Source organism: Lepisosteus platostomus, chromosome 25, assembly GCF_059453375.1.
Source record: "Lepisosteus platostomus isolate fLepPlt1 chromosome 25, fLepPlt1.hap1, whole genome shotgun sequence".
Lineage (NCBI taxonomy): Eukaryota > Metazoa > Chordata > Actinopteri > Semionotiformes > Lepisosteidae > Lepisosteus > Lepisosteus platostomus.
The window spans coordinates 15223800-15240389 of record NC_142635.1 but is presented as its reverse complement, the minus strand read 5'-3'; the positions used below and the strand labels follow the sequence as shown (position 1 = coordinate 15240389).

Sequence of the window (16590 nt, the reverse complement as noted above, 5' to 3'; positions counted from 1 at the left end):
ATTTGCAGGAGGTTATTGAAACATACAGAAATGCACTTAACGAGTTGGTCTAGGGGAAACCGTGACATGGCGCACTCTATATACAGATGCACAATCAAGCATTATTTCTTATGATGCCCAGCTTCGATAAAATATAAATGTCATGGCCTCCTATTTGTATGCAGGTTTTGGTAGTTTTACTCTCTTAAACGGCATCTTGAACAGAGCTGCCTGTTATTCTATTGCTCTCTTTATTATGCTGTGAACGTACAGTATCTGGGCTGTGAAATGTCCGGTTTTATTACAGTTAAAAAAAACTGTTTCTTTGTCGAACGAGCAGGTAAATGCACAGGATGCTAAAACAAAAAGCAAAAAGCTAAACCTGACCCTTAAGCGCTGGTTATCTGAAGCTCCTGCAACAGGACATGCATAATCCCACAACCTCTGCAAGGACCAGACTGCTATTTATGGTAATCCATCAGATTTGTGGACAACCGTGAACAATACTGAAGTATTCTGAGTCCCTCTCACCCCAGTCTGAGTCACCTGGATGTAGAGGCTCTGAGAAACACACACCAATTGCAGTTCCTGTAAGAACCACATAATTATAGAATTAGAGGTAAGGAGAGGAGAACGTGACATGACTTCCCATTTTGACTTAGGGAACTAAAACTGCTCAGATAAGAACTGCTTCATATTTTCCACCAGACAAGGCCAGTAAGCGGGACACAGACAGCTGGTGCACGATCAGGTGTCGCCCACTGCCCTGGGTCATCTGATGCTGGAGAGCTCAGCAGGAGATGTAGCTCTGTGTTGAGACGTACAATCTGGGTGTAGCTTTCCTTCTCTCATTAAGAAGAAAGAGCAAAACCATTCCGTATGAAATAAGACACATCTGAATGGTGTGCTGGAACTGGTTGTTTCACAATCAGCAAGCTTGGAATCTTAACTTTCCAGTAAAGCAGCTATACCCATTTGGTTTTCAACATCTGTTCTTGCATCCCTACATGACAAAGGTTGTGGCAGCTTAGTTATTAAGATCTAAGTTATATCTTGCCTATAGAATAAAAAGACAGAATAATGCATGTTTTAATTTTCAAACACTTTTTTAGCTTTACCTTAAATATCCCTAGGTTTGCCGAAACAAAGTAGATGTACTTTACTGTATATGCCTGTTCTCAATTTGCATTTTAGATGATTTACCTTCTGTAAAATCTGACCTGTCTCACAGCCCCAGGGTGTCTGCAGTAATGGGAGTAGTTCCAAATCTTGAACTGTGTTAGTTCTATGTAAAATACATCAGCTGTTTTGTAAATATTGCTTTGGTTGACTGAGAAGTGTGACTTAGATTTTCAGATAAAGTTTGTGACACTGGGAAGAGTAAACACTTCTAGCTTCAAAGCAGAGAAGATGTGTGCTGAGGTCTGGGGGTCCCTTGAGCAGAAACAATTGTAAAGTTGATCTTCGAATGCCTAGTGAAGTTGTGGATTAAAGACTGCAAATGAGCAGGGCAGAAAGACTCAGTAAAAGTTCACATTAAGCGAGTAGTAGGAGAGAGAAAGAGGGAAAGAAAAAAGAAGAAACATGGAGAGCAGGAAAAAGGAACAGGAATCCAGAGGAGTTGGGACTTGAAGCTTGCGCCAGGCGAGAGCCCCTACTTCTTGATCATCCAAAACCAAACCTGACTGGAGCAAAGTATTTGAACCTTATTAGAGGTGTAAAAGATACCTCAGATAGAAACGTCTTTCCTGATTAAGGTGCATTTTATGGATAGGGATATAAGCTCCCATTTATTTTGTGGCATCCAGGGTGCATAAAGAGATCTCACTGTAGGTTGCATTGTATTCAGTTAGAAGGCAGCTCATCTCTTATGTGGCCTCTGTAGGCATATTAAGAATTTAGTGCTTAGTAGCAGTCTGGGGCTTTCTGGGTGACCAGAATGATAGGCCTCTGAAACACCTTGTCTGTAAATACTGAATATAATGTAACTTTTATTATTACTCCTCTCAACAAAGCTGTGCCAGAGAATAAAGAATTCACGTGCCTCTAGTTAAAAAAGCCGCTCAGGTATATGGTTAGAAATCAGGTACAAGTTGGGGGTTATGAATAATTGTTTCACTGACTGACTAAACCGCTTGGTCAAATCCTGAATTTCACCAGTTTCGTAACCCCCACATTTATAATAATATTTTTCAGAATATGGGAAAAGTAAGAGGCACAGGGTAAATTTGAGATATTGCTCTGTCAGATTTCTGCAATAAAAGAAAAATAAAAAATAAGCAAAAGGAGCCAACATGAGTCTACAAGGCTAACAGCTAAGAGAACAGAAAAAAATGACAAAATATTATCATTGCTAAAAGAGGGCAGAACGGCATTATCTGTTTTCACAAAAAAACACTTCTATAAAAATGATCTTCTTTTTAATTGATATTGAATTTTTGAAGATTTAAACAAAACCAACAACACAAAAGCTTTGGCAACTATTTCACAAAACACAACAAGCAAAGAACACCACCCTGATTTTAAACATTCATTAATGATGGGAATTTCTTCATTAAAATGAGTCTCATAGTTTCATATAGCTGCAAGTGTGCAGATGCAGCGTTTCACTCTCGTAACAGGAGGTGTTGATACATGTGAATTGTTTTTGAGATTGTATTCTTGTGCTCACCAGTCCATTTCACTGGACCAAACACAAAACGACCAGCATGAAAGAAACACGGAGTATTAAATTCATTTCTGCTACATGTCACGCGCCCATAGTCAGAATTCAGAATTTCTAATCCACCACATTCACAACACATATCAGGTTTACAGTAGTTTGCACTTTTAGTTGCAGTCTGTTTAGTTTAGCAATCAACAGCAGACTTTGGTCACCAAACAAAGGTGTTGTAAAAGGTTCAGTGATAACACAGAATTTATCTGCATCTTAGTTTCCTTAACAGGTTTATGAATGTTTTCAGGTTCTGTGGCTGTTACATGAAACACATAAATAAACAGGTAATTATATACCACTCTACTACAAAACTAGAGCATTGTCCTAACAGATGGTCAGTTCACACGGTTATGGACATCTCAACCAACCCATAAAATGCAGGTAGTTTTTTGCTGCTATTTGTGGCCTGATTCACATTTCCTTTTGTTGATTTAATTTTTTATCTACCAGTTATTGCATGTGAACCGTTTGAGGCTGTCTGAAGTGACATGTTAGCCAGATATGCTGTTGCTTTCATCAGCATACCAGAGGCACAGGCACCAACACTAACATCTTCTATCCCACAGCGCAGCACACTGAGGAAATGGCCTGATCTCCTACTACGTTACAGCCCTCAGAAACAATGGGACATAATGTGGGCTTTTCCCTTCCTTTTACATTTTGGTATGAAAGTGATTATATTACATATTAAGCATGGAGAACCTTTTCCTTAACAAGCACATTGACCATTAGTGTTCAGATGCTCTGTGAAATTTACTCCAAAAGCAGTTAAGGGGAAACTTGAGGAGTTTTCTACACAACTGGCCACCGGAACTAAGAGACTAAACAACTGTCTCTCTGTAGGCACTTCTTCACATAGTGTGGGTGCTCCACGATCAGTCTAGCTAATTGGTGTCATTCCTCCTCAGCTAGTAGCATCAAAAAACGTCCTCTTGAGATACACGAGTCTCCTATTAATCATCCTAGAAAACAGGAACAAGGAAAAAGTACAACTGGATGCAAAAACAACTAAACTAAGAGGAACTGCTTCATTAATACGCGTCCGACAGTCTTTGTCCCTTCTCAATGACGGAGCTGACCATGACGTACCACCTTTCCCCAGGAGAGTTGGGGCCAACAGGGGGTCACAAGGACAATGCTCTGCCGTCGGACCCATTCACTGCCCTGAAAACGTACGTGCTTTCACGTACGCGTGTTGTACACGTGTCACATGTCCCAACACGTGTTGGGAGCAGGAACCTCAAAATCGTTAAAGAAATGGTTCAGATTACCAAAAAAAAAAAGAAGGGAGCCGAAGTGCTGTGTCCTGCGCGCTTGCCACAGGCCGGTTTTTACCGAGACGGGCTGCAGCCCCGTCCCTGCTCCAGAGCCTACTTCCTGGGGGGCTGTGTTTGCGCGGAAGCGATCCTCCTTGCAGACGCTCGCTGGCCTGGGTTCGCCTCCCACAGATCACAGCAGGACAGCACCGACTGCAGCGCGCGGGCATAAGCTGGAAGGGGGGGGGGGGGAGAGAGGTGCAGGTTAGCTGCTGTGGGGGGGGTCGACGACACGGGTCTGTTTTGGGACCTACTCATGAGAGAGGGAATCCATTGCTTCTGATGGGTTCCATGCAAATGTAGGCTTTCACTTACCACACATGTAAGCCTGGAGATGCCCTTAAGATTTAAATGGGTTTCTTAAGGCAAAATGAGTTTGGAGAGGTGCACTTGTATGATTCTGTGTGTAATAGTGCCTGAATTCAGATCGATGTTTTTGTGTTCTGTGAATCCTGAAATCCATTTCCAAGTGGGGCTAATTTACAGCATTCATGTGTTTTACGGAATTACAGTATGTTGTCACAGTGACCAAATGTAAGGAGGAAACAGATCCGCTTAATTAAAACAGCAGCGCAGCACAACGGGGATACTCAAATTGCAGCCCATCCAATCTACTCCGTGATTAAATGTGGCTACAGCCAGCTCAGACCTTGTAGCTCAATCGAAATTTAGGAAGAGCCACTGAGGAGCCGGTTGTATCAAAGTAGTGCAGTATACGCAGAGTGGACTGGAAGGGCTGCAGTTTCAGTAGCTCAGCCGTGCAATACGATACAAGCTGTGTGACGGGAACCTGACAATTTAAATTGGAAGAGGCGTTAATGGTAGCAACCCACTGAAGCAGGTGTGAGCCGGGTCAGTACCTGGATGGGAGACTCCTGGGAAAAACTAAGGTTGCTGCTGGAAGAGGTGTTAGTGGAGATAGCAGGGGGTGCTCACCCTGTGGTCCACGTGGGTCCTAATGCCCCAGTATAAGATAGGTATACTATACTGAAAACAGGCGCCGTCCTTCAGATGAGACGTAAAACCAAGGTCCTGACTCTCTGTGGTCATTAAAAATCCCAGGGCATTTCTTAAAAAGAGTAGGGGTGTAACACCGGCCTCCTGGTCAAATTTCCCATTGGCCCTTACCAATTATGGCCTCCTAATAATCCCCATCTATGAACTGGCTTCATTACTCTGCTCTCCTCCCCACTGATAGCTGATGTGTGGGGAGCGTTCTGGCGCACTATGGCTGCCGCCGCATCATCCAGGTGGGGCTGCACACTGGTGGTGGTGGAGGGGATCCCCATTACCTGTAAAGAGCTTTGAGTGGAGTGTCCAGAAAAGCACTATATAATTGTAAGCAATTATTATTATTATTAAAAATACAATCCCAAAAATCTGTTATTGCCTTATTCTCCCTTACAGGTTTTACGTTTAAATGACTTCTGTACTAAATGTCATGCTAGCAATGATTTGACGATCATCATAGATCCCACAAACACCTGACAGAGACCCTCAGGTATTTCCTCTGACTACGGCAGGCTTTGTGAAGCTCCAGCGAGAACTACAGAATCCACATTCCAGGAAAGGCAAGGATTTTTAAACACCTCAAGACAGCTCACATGGGGTTGATTTGTTCCCCATGCTCAAACGAGCATGAGAAAGACCTTGAGAAATAGAGAGAGGGGAGGGGGTCCTCCTGTTTTCGGATTTCAGCCCAGCTGGCGGGTGGGGTTCGTCCCTCCCTGCTCCAAATGACAACGGGCAGGACTGTCCTTGGCCCTGACTGTACCTCTGGGGTTCCTGTAGAAGACACAGTTGTTGGCACAGGTGTCGGGGTGTGTATCCCAGAAGCCGTCTCCACAACAGCAGAGAGGGGGCAGCTCAGCCTTCTCGAGCTTCATCTTCTCACTCATCTGAGCCCGCAGAGCCTCCATGAACCTGTGCCAGAGCAGAAGTGGACTCTTACTAAACCAATTTTACTTTCTGGATTTATTATAAAACATGCCAATGACAATTCCTTTATAACCTCCACCAATCTGGAACAGCTTCCCAATATTTAGTTTTGATTTAACAGTCTAAGATGACCCATCACCCAAGACTAAACAGCAGATGTCAGTTTGTTACCTTTTGAATTAGTTCATTTATTACAACATCTTTAATGGCCACTTGTTAGAAAGAGCGAGTGCTCAATAATCAAAGAAGAGGTGCAGTTGACATGTAGCTCAACTTACCATGTCAGCATTAATAAATTAGTGCACAGCTTTGCTTCAGATGCAGGGGGTAATGCATTATCATTGCACAGTGCCATTATCAAGCACAGTGCCATTCACTTTCAGATGGCTAAAGCATACCATTTGTGGTTTTAACTGAGAATCCCTAGAAACCACGCTCAGCCTTTGTGGTATCAGCCTGAAGGACTCCCAGTTGACCTCAAGTAAACTGCTCAAGCAAGGCTACTGCATACCTCCGATACCGAGCACTTGAGTGCTTTTTTAATTAAAAGGATAAAGAACTCATTGTACCTCCTTCAAGTATGTAAAGTTAAAGTTTTGGAGGACTGCTGAGGTAAAATCAATGTTAACTGATAACTTCATGACTTGATTTAACTTATCAGCTGCCAGCACAAATCAAATACTAAAGGCCTTTGGAGCTCAATGAAAGCAAAGATAAAGCTGTTTTCTTGAGACAGACGTTGAGTTGTTCATGAGGTTATAATGGGGAAATCATCTGAAGCTGTGGATTTCCTAACCACTAGTAGTACGTTAAGGCAATAGAGACACAGATTAAAGCCTAATAATAAAGCATTAATAGTCTCCTATAAAAATGGGATTTGCTTCCCTATAATCTTGTGCTCTGCAAATATCCCTCTGCATTTTTCCCCTAATAAAACATTTGATAAAGACAGTTTTATGCGTTAAGTTGATGACACATCAATTTTCCATAACTGATTTCACTTCTCAGGTATTTAAAGGTTAAATAAGTGCATACTCAACTTATTTTATAGCACACTTGATACTGTCCTCTTAAGAAGAATATTAAAGGTTGCTGTAACTAATTTTAAATAAATTCTCTAGGTGAATAATAATAAAAAAAATTCCTTACACTTATATAGCGCTTTTCTGGACACTCCACTCAAAGTGCTTTACAGGTAATGGGGATCCCCTCCACCACCACCAGTGTGCAGCCCCACCTGGATGATGCACCAGAACTCTCCCCACACACCAGCTCTCAGTGGGGAGGAGATCAGAATGACGAAGCCAGTTCAGAGATGGGGATCATTAGGAGGCTATGATTGGGAAAGGCCAGGGGGAGGTTTGGCCAGGACACCGGGGTGAGTAATAATCAGAGTTTTCTGCAGGCAGGGACTGACCAGGAGGTAGTACTGATCCTCCCCATGCCCAACAACAGGACTATGGCATCTCCTGTGACTGCTCATCTCCTGTGACTGTGTGAAGGGGTACCTGGTGACCTCCCTGTCTTTCTGCGCTTTCTCCCTCCTCTCCTTCTCCTCCTGGGCCTCCTCTTCCTCCAGCCTGAGTCGCTCCAGGACCTCGCACTCCCTCTCTGTGGGGTCTCTCCCCTCTCCTTCCGGCTCTGTCAGTCTCTCCATTCGCCTCTCCTCCTCCCTCCTCTGTCGCTCCTTGTCTGCCTTGATCCTGCAGGAGCAGAGAAGAGGCTCATGCTGAGATACTTTTCACAGACATTTGTTAATTATAACTGAAGCAACACAAAGTCTTGACTTGAAGTTCACACTTCAGATCGAGGGGCCAGGGTGATGATTTGCCCATGTAGCTAGATGGTGAGAGACAAAGCAACTTACACAAAAAATAAGAATCAAACCCCTATTTTTAGTGCGGTATATATCACAATCAAAACCATTTTCAAATGGACTATTAATATGCAGCAACCATTAATATGACTTACTTTAACTGTCTGCATTTAGTATATATTTCTCAGTTTTACTTGTGACTCGTGTCACTGTACAGTTTAAGATTTAATAAACTATATCTCTTTAAAGGTTTTCTTTTCAGTTCCACCATATATACAGTATATATTGCATGCAGCTCTAGCATTCATCTATGTAAAAAGGCAGCATAATTTATCACACTGATCGTCACTCCTTCCCTCTAAGAGAAAGGGTGAAGAGAGCAAAAGATAAACAGGGCTCATTGCAGAAGCTGATAAAATGCAGGGGAGGGAGTGGACACGAGTCTCTGGGATGTGTTTAATAATAATTCCTTACAATTTTATAGTGCTTCTCTGGACACTCCACTTAAAGCACTTCACAGGTAATGGGGACTCCCCTCCACCACCACCAATGACTAGCCTCCACCTGGAGGATACGAAGGCAGCCAAAGTGCTGCTATCAGTAGGGAGGAGAACATAATGATGAAGCCAATTCATTGATGGGGATTATTAGGAGGCCATGATTGGTAAGGGCGAGGAGGAAATTTGGGCAGAAGACCAGGATAACACCCCTACTCTCAAGAAATGACCTGGGATTTTTAATAAACATGGAGAGTTAGGACCTCAGTATAACATCTCATGTAAAGTTCGGCGTCTTTTTTACAGTATAGTGTCTCCATCACTAAACTGGGGCATTAGGATCCACACAGACCACACAGCGAGCACTCCCTACTGGCCTCACTAACACCAATTCCAGCAGCAGCCTTAGCTTTCCCAGGAGTCCCTCATCCAGGTACTGACCAGCCTTACACCTGCTGAGCTTCAGTGGGTTGTGAGTTGCAGGATGACTGGCTAATGTTTTTCCTTGCTCCTTAGACCTGTCCATGTCTGAGCCTCTGTAATACCGAACCTGTCCAATTCAGTGGAAGATGTAGGACAGATTGTTGTGCAAGTACGACACTGCTGTTGAAGGGGGAAACGTTGAAACAACTGTGGATGACCCCACCTGGCAATTCTCTGCAGGTGCTCCCTGTGGCGCCTCTGCTCCTTCACCTGCTCCCTCTCCATGTCCATGAAGAGGCGGCGGTACATCAGGAACTGAGACTGACGCTGGAAGAACCAGAGATCTGCTGCTGAGGGACGATCGGGGCTTTGTTTTCAAAACTTTTCCTTCAGCTTTTGCGTTTTTATATCCCAAGCAGTATGCATGGCACACATGGCCTGGCCGCAAAGAAATACAGCTGTCATCATACATGACACTGTGACAAACAGGACATGCAACGCTTTCATTGACACCAGGGCTTTGTTTGCCTCTCTGAAGTAGGTGTGTTTAAGTAAAGATTAAGTAAATATAAACATTTTACAGAACATCCATGTAAAAAAAGATGCAAAGAGACTACAGTATTAAAGCCAGAGCATACTAAATTCTGTAGGTGCTTTATTATTTAGTATTTCCTTGCTTTAGTATTTACTTGTGACCTGCAGGCATAATGGAAAAAGAATTGTCATTTCTTTAGCTTTACAGCACACACATAACTTTACTGATACTCAGAGGAGGAACTGAAACAACTCAATTATTAAAAAAACATCTGTGCCTTTCGTTACTCATGCACATAGGAGAAGGAACCGAAATAGATGATCTCTCGTTATTTTTTTATATGCATTCAGCAGCACACATATTAAGGCAAATGTCAAAACCCTTCAATTGAGATCTAGTTTATATGACTTTCCTAGGCTGAATGACTGGACAGGAATATATAGAGCTTGTCCTCTGGTGTTAAGAGGACTGAGAGCACGATACGTCCCTTGGATGGGACCCTGTGTTCCAATGCAGGGTTATCCCAGCACTGCTGTCCGCATAGCCACAGTCGGGAATACTCACCTTTCAGACTCAGACTGAGCCCCTTTTTGTGAGTGATGGGGAGCTGGAGTAGTCAGGTTAGAGAGAGTACAACAGCAGTGTCCAATTCAAACCCACTCTGTCAGTCCAGAGTAAGGAGTGGAGCCTGCCTGTATTTACCTGTCTCTTGAGCTCCTCCTGATCCTCTCTGGGCCAGAGGACCTGGGTCGCTCTGTAGTCTGTGCTGAATCCCGGGCTGGGACCAGTGGGATAGGGCTCTCTCAACATCCGCTCACATAGCTAAGAGACAGAGGAGAGCAAACTCGAGGGGTCACAAACAGGACTGGCAACTAGCAACACCATGCACTGCACAAGAGAGAAAGGTGGCGAGTCTAAATGTTTAAAAACTGAATTCTGTTTAGAGACCAGTGTTAGTTTTCCAGCTTCTCTGAGAGCTTTGAAACCCATGCATTTAAATTTGAAACTTTCCCTTTTTATTAAAGCCGGGTCACCTACAGCATGCATTTGAAAGTGACTTATTTACCGCACAAAGGGAAGAGGCAAATATTTTAGCCTCTGCTGGTGGTGCTGTGTTCTGGGAGCCCTTCCAACCCGAGGATTGAGCAGATAAAAACAAATCTCACACTTATTTCTGAAAGGTTTTTAGAATTGCAGTTTGTAAGTCGCAGTGCATATGGACTCGAACACCCTGTCACGTTGCTGTTGGTAGCCGTGCCCAAGTTTATCAAGTGTGTTCTAATAGCAAACTATATAAACTGCCGAGGCGCATTAAACCCAAAAAATAATTAGGAACATTGTGTGAACTGAAAGGCATGTGTGTCTGCTGGCACAGAGCCTCAGGGGACCCAGACAGCAGCCCTGTCCACTCACCTGCTGGCTCTGGAAGGTGACCGTCTTGCCGCTGTGGCCCTCAGGGGGCCCTGCCTCCTCTAGGCCCAAAGGGAGATCATGCTGGCCACTCAGTGGGACCTCCTCCTCTGGCTCCTCCTCCCCTTCTCCAGCAGGGGGCAGCAGACGGGATACTGGCTTCTAGACAGTGCGAGAAAGATGCCAGCAGGTATAAGCTTCTTGCAAGGCATTTTCTACAGCTACACTCAATTTACCAGACTGAAAACTTAAAATCTCCTTGGAGCTGCACTTTGGCTGAATTTCAACTCAAAAAAAACAACAAAAAGAGTATTGCGACAGTAGAAGCATAGGTCAAGTGGGTTAACCAGGAGCAGCATTATTAAAATCATGGTCGCTGTATTTAATTCTTAGAAAAGGTCTTTACATCTCATTTGAAAGTAAGATTAAACTAAAGAAACAATCTAATCAGCTGGTCAGTTATATTAATTAATATGAAAAGACCTCAACAGACCACTGCAAAAGAGATCTGTGTTTTTTTGCACACACAGCAAAATCTAAGAAGGACTGAAGGTGAGCTGTTAGATTACTGTTAGATTAAAAGAAACACCACAACAGAAGAACACTTCTCTAATCCAGGTCAGGGGAGAGAAAGTTACAAGGAAATGAAAACTTCGGCTCAAGAGCAAAGATTAAGAAATGAGACGATCACATGAGAGTGCTCTGATAGGGCAATTGGCCAGCACTTTATCAAAAACTCTTTGCAGATGTTTGCTAATATGCTTACTCAGGAAAATCTTTAGGGGGAAAGCATATAAAAAAGCTGCACTGCACTGAGCTGATGTTTCTGCAATGGTGATTCTTGCTCTATGTTTAGTTGCATAATACCAGACGATGAAAGAGAATGCAGAACTAATTCTGTGCCCTTAATTCAAAACAAAGAGTTGGCACCCAGCATGACAGAAAGGTTTCAGGGTGTAGACTTACATCCCTGGTTGGCGAAACCCTCCAGATGCCTCCTGGGAGTTCTGATGTTAGCTTCCCGGCAGAGATGGTCTGACAGGAAGCCAGTCTGCGCCTGACCTGCTTCAGCACTTTGCCGAGCTGAGAGAGACACAAAAACACATCAAATTTCCTTCAGATCACATCTTCACAAGAGATTTTTGCAGCACAGCATTCGCTGCGATTCTTAAACAGATGAATCACTTCATTACACCGCGTATTCTGTCCTGATTTTATCATTGTGCATCTCACTCAGACAAATTTATGAGTACCATTTGCCGAGTTACAATGCATTCAACATAAATGCTGCAAGCCACATGTGGTGGTACAGAGGTACCCTTCAGGTTCATTATTGATACTTCCCAGGATCAGAATTTGCCCCAGGAGTCCAAACCCTGACATATTCCCTCTCTGCTCTCACCTGGTGTTCTTGTTGCTGGAAGGCACCACTGTCTGTGTCGCCAGCCCCCAGGCCCTGGGCGCTCACCCAGCGGGAACCAGGGCCGCAGATGGCCAGCTCCCCCTGGTGGTCGGAGGTACACATGTTCTTGCGGGGGGTCAGGCGCTGGGCAGCATCACATGACTGCTGGACAACTCTTCCTTCATGCTCCGCCTACGAGGCAAGGACAGAGAGTCTGAAACACATCCCTGCCAGCCTGCTTCCAGGCCTCAGGCCTTAATTCTCCTGCAGAGGTTTGAGGTTTAAATAAACCAGAGCAAAGGCACTACATAAGACATGGTAAAAACATATTTTTGGGTAATGGTATTCCATACTTTTGGGTATTCCATTAATTCCCTGTGTATTTGTGCGTTTTGATCCATGTTTCAGCCAAGAAATACAAGTATCAGAGAACAGCTGAAGGAACACTGCCCAGTGCCTGTGGAATCGGTGTTTGTTGGAAAGGTGTGTGAACAACAGAGCCTGCAGCGTTTCGCAGGTTACATAGAAATGACAGCTAATTAACTGCTAATAGGAGGATGTTACCTATTCATTAATCGATACTGTATGTGGGTGGTCTTACCACTTCGTAGGACTTCTGCAGCTGGCGCCTTTTCCGCGCCTGGGCCTGCTGGGCCACGCGGCGCCGCACCTCGGCCTGGAACCTGCGCAGGCTCTCCGTCTTCTCCCGGCTCACTTCCGACAGCATCTCCTCCAGCAGCACGGCCTGAATCTGTCGGGCGGGGGGGGGCAGGCATCACCGCGCGCCCAGCTGCGCCAGCCCTTTTCTCCGAGGCACGGCTCTCGGTCTCACCCACCCGGGAGCGGCTGCATCTCACTGGGTCTCAGTTCCCAGGATGACTTAAGGCTACAAAACCGGAGCCGGACGGGCCAGATTCCTCAACCCAAATTTCTCTGCTTAAGAAGATGTTGTTGTAACCCGACTCAGAAAATGTCCAAATACTGATTCCAGAACGCAACCTATTATCTTTGTGCTGTTTCAAACGATTCCTTGTAACATTACCACCAGAAGCAGTATTTCTTCATGAAAATGATACATTCCAGAGAAATGTTTATAAATTAAACAGAGACATTGGCGCCTGAAGAAAGAAAAAATGTCTAATGGGCTTTATATGATATTGCCAGCAGCCACATCACCCTGCAATTCACAACTGACAACCTGCTGAAGCTCAGCAGGTATGAGCCTGGTCAGTACCAGGAAGGGAGACTCCTGGGTAAGCTAAGGTTGCTTCTGGGGGTGTTACCCCAGTTTTCTGGATAAACTTCTCCCTGGCCTGTACCAATCATGGCCTGTTCTCCTCCCCACTGATAGCTGATGTGTGGGGAGAGTTCTGGTGCATCATCCAGGTGGTGGTGGAGGGGAGTCCAGAAAAGCGCTATATAAGTGTAAGCATTTTTGCACATAACCTGTTACTTTTTTGTTGTTTTGCACATTGCCTGTTGTTGTTTTTTGCACATTGCCTGTTGTTGTTTTTTGCACATCATCTGTTGTTGTTTTTTGCACACTGCCTGTTGTCTCTGTCTTTTTTTTGCTACACAATTGTATTTTTGTTGTTGTTGCGTTTTTTTCTCTTTGTACTACTTATGTCCGAGAGCTAGCTAAATAGCATTTCGTTATACCATATACCATGTATATGAGTGTAATGACAATAAACTTGAACTTGAAGCAATTATTATTATTAATTGTTCATTTGTTCTGATGATAACAATGAAAACAGTAGCATGCTCTTATAGCACCACCTGTCGACGACTTCTCATGTAGAATAGACTCTACAGAACTGACCAGTATAGACACATCGGGGTTTATTATTATTGACTAGTGAAATGAAAGCCGATTAAGTCACTTAACACGTCTCTTCGGAACCGCTGAACGCCACTTTTCCCATGATGTCCTAATATCCCGACAAGAACGCGTTCTGTATGAGTGTAGGACAACCCACCGGTCAAACGTCAACATCCAGTATCTTGCCAGAGAACTGCAGAGACAGTATGAATGCGCATTACTCTGTGCAAGTCTTTTTAATACTACATTAGTTTGTTTTCACATGCAGTACGATCACAAACCCCGATACAAAACGTGACAACCCAAGCACGGAATACTGACAACATTTACAGCACAGCACTGAGCTACGGGATGTTAAATCGTGTTGAATGTAGTGGTTTCGACACCACTCTGACGGGTCTCACACATCGATGTCTAATCTCCTGTTCACACAGGTGCCCAAAGGCGCTGCAGTACTTACAGCGGGGTGCTCCTGGTAGTCTTGGCCGATCTCCACCCAGGCTCCCACGGGCATCACTGCCTGGTTCCTCTCGGCAAGCACCTTCTGGTTCACGACCAGTCTCAGGGCTTTGGGTCTCATCGAGGCGGGCTGGTTCTCGCTTTTGCGGCTGTGTACTGATGCCCTGACAGGGCCCGAGGCTCGCTTCTCGGCAGGACTCATCGTCCGGTCCTCTAAACTCACACGAAGGTAAAGCAGCCTCCTAGCCGGTTACACTGAACCAACGTCCGACGAATCGGCGCTCCTCCCAGACTAACAGTTCAAACTTCTGCAGGGAAGGACGCCACCGCCTTCGCAACGGGCATAGAGCCCACCTCCTAACGCCCCATTGGTTACAGCTCAGCCATCCTGCCTGTCCATACGTTTTCATTTGTGCCAATCAAAATCAAGCGTCTAAAAACCACGCCTACATTGCGTCCTTGAGCTCTTCTTGAAAGAAACGCTTGTTGATTGAACTTAGTTCCGGAGAACTACTTTAATAGTTTTGTGTTGTTACGTATAGATAACTCGAATATGAAATTGATAGTCGTAAAATGATTAAGCATTTTTTGTCCAAAAATATAACAAAAGAAAAATAATTTTGTTTAAATGACTGAAATAACTGAACAGCCACGTTGAGGTCAGGGCTTTATTGATCAGAAGAACGTACAAAAAATAATGTCGCGGTTTAAAATCACTGGAAAGGAGAGTCGTTGTCTTATGTTTAAACCAATGCCAGTGAATTAAGCATACATGTGACATAAGCAAAGCGCTTGCTGTATGATACTATGTTATTTTCCAAGTGGATTATCCAGAAAACCGAATTACAGTATCAAACATAAGGTCAGCGGCACTAAGAAAAGCCATTTACTGCACGAAAACATTGCAAATAATTTTTAAATGAAATGTGTTAAATGTAATATAAATTAAAACTGTGTTCAAGCGTACATTTTAATCAGAGCAACACGCACGAAAAATAATCTGTCTGGAAAATGCAAAACATCTTTTTCACCCTCTTTAAATATTGTAGTATTGTAACGCTCTCGGGTTCGTGCAGGAGAAAGGGCAAGCGGAGACAAAGTAGGCACACAAGCACCAGCTTTTATCCTCCTTTACAAGAGCACCAACCACAGGATTTTCACACACATCAGGGAATCGACGGAACACGTACACAGTTTTAGGGTGGTAACTCTTTAACAGACACTGCACACTTGTGTTGCACTAAGCTTCAGACTAACACAGTTCTATTTACATGAGCAGGGTCAGCTGCTGGTCATCTTATAGACCTTCGGACTCCCCCCGCCTACAACTCCCAGCCTGCTTTGCTGTTCCCTCGGCGCCTAGGTGCACTTCCTCCCGCTTCACTGCCCCCACCTGAAGCGCCTGGCGTCCCGCAGACGTCGAACACTCCCCTCAGGCTGTACTCAAAGTCAGCTAATGGCTGTGGAGCCCTGCGCGAGGGACCGCCGCGGTGGTAGCTGGCGATCCACGGTCACCCCATTGTCGGCCGGCTCCGGCCCCGGCTGCCCCTCTGGAGTCTCCCTGCGGGGCTCGTCCTCCCGGACCCAGTAGGGTGCCAGGCGGTCTCGGTGTAGGACCACCACTCTCCCCCGGTTTCGCAACCGGCCCTGGCAGCAGACCTGTCCCACCACCCCGAGGACCACAGCGGGCCCCTCCCACGACAGCGCCAGCTTAGGGCTGTACCCCCAAACTACAGTAAGTCCCTGGGCTGGAAGACAGGCCCTCTGGCCCCTCCTGCGCCAACATCGCGCCCACCCCCGAGTCGCTTGCGTCGGTATCTGGAATATACGGTAACCGTGGGTCGGGGTAGGCCAGCCACAGCTTCACGTAGCCAGCAGAAGGCCGTCTCACAGCCAAAACGGCGGCCCTTTTGAGCGAGGCGGAGAAGCAGGGTTGGCGATGCTGGCAAAGTCCGTGACGAACCTCTGGTAATACGAGGCCAACCCCAGAAAGCTGCGCAGCTCTGCGAGGGCGCAGGGTGTCGGCCAGCCCCTCACTGCAGCGACCTTACCTGGGTCTGTAGCCGCCCCTCACGGTGCCCCAGCGTGCCCCAGGAAGGTCACCCCCCACTGCAGGAGCTCCCACTTGCTGGGGTTAAACCTCAGGCCAGCGTGGCGGATGCAGGCCAGCACCGTCTGATGCACCCAGGAGTTGCTCAAGCTCTGGGTGTTCGCTGCCACTGGGTCTGGTCTCCTTTAGGGTCAGCCTGCGCTTGACAGAGTCCACTAGCATCTGCC

At 45.4% G+C, this 16590-nt stretch overlaps 1 protein-coding gene across 2 annotated transcripts; it reads right to left on the bottom strand.

Moving 5' to 3' along the window:
• Positions 1-2377: 2377 nt before the first annotated feature.
• ccdc15 (coiled-coil domain containing 15) lies at positions 2378-14666 on the bottom strand. Of its 2 annotated transcripts, XM_088619646.1 has the most exons (11): positions 14315-14666; positions 12634-12783; positions 12033-12224; positions 11597-11713; positions 10634-10792; positions 9923-10042; positions 8909-9012; positions 7458-7652; positions 5786-5934; positions 4031-4184; positions 2378-3657 (listed from the first exon to the last, which is right to left on the bottom strand). In XM_088619646.1, exons 1-10 carry the CDS (start codon positions 14513-14515, stop codon positions 4066-4068), a joined length of 1506 nt encoding a protein of 501 aa, XP_088475772.1. In that variant the 5' UTR covers positions 14516-14666; the 3' UTR covers positions 2378-3657; positions 4031-4065. The 2 variants fall into 2 exon arrangements, with proteins under 2 accessions (XP_088475772.1, XP_088475771.1); XM_088619645.1 differs by having other exon boundaries at positions 2378-4184; positions 14315-14665.
• Positions 14667-16590: the final 1924 nt, after the last annotated feature.

Excerpts from the sequence above, each read along its gene's own strand:
- ccdc15 (XM_088619646.1), bottom strand. The coding sequence starts at position 14,515 with ATGAGTCCTGCCGAGAAGCGAGCCTCGGGCCCTGTCAGGGCATCAGTA. Across the intron at positions 10,043-10,633 it reads TCACCTTCCAGAGCCAGCAG|CTATGTGAGCGGATGTTGAG; the intron begins GTGAGTGGACAG and ends TCTGTCTCTTAG. Across the intron at positions 4,185-5,785 it reads CTTCTACAGGAACCCCAGAG|CTTATGCCCGCGCGCTGCAG; the intron begins GTACAGTCAGGG and ends CCCCCCTTCCAG.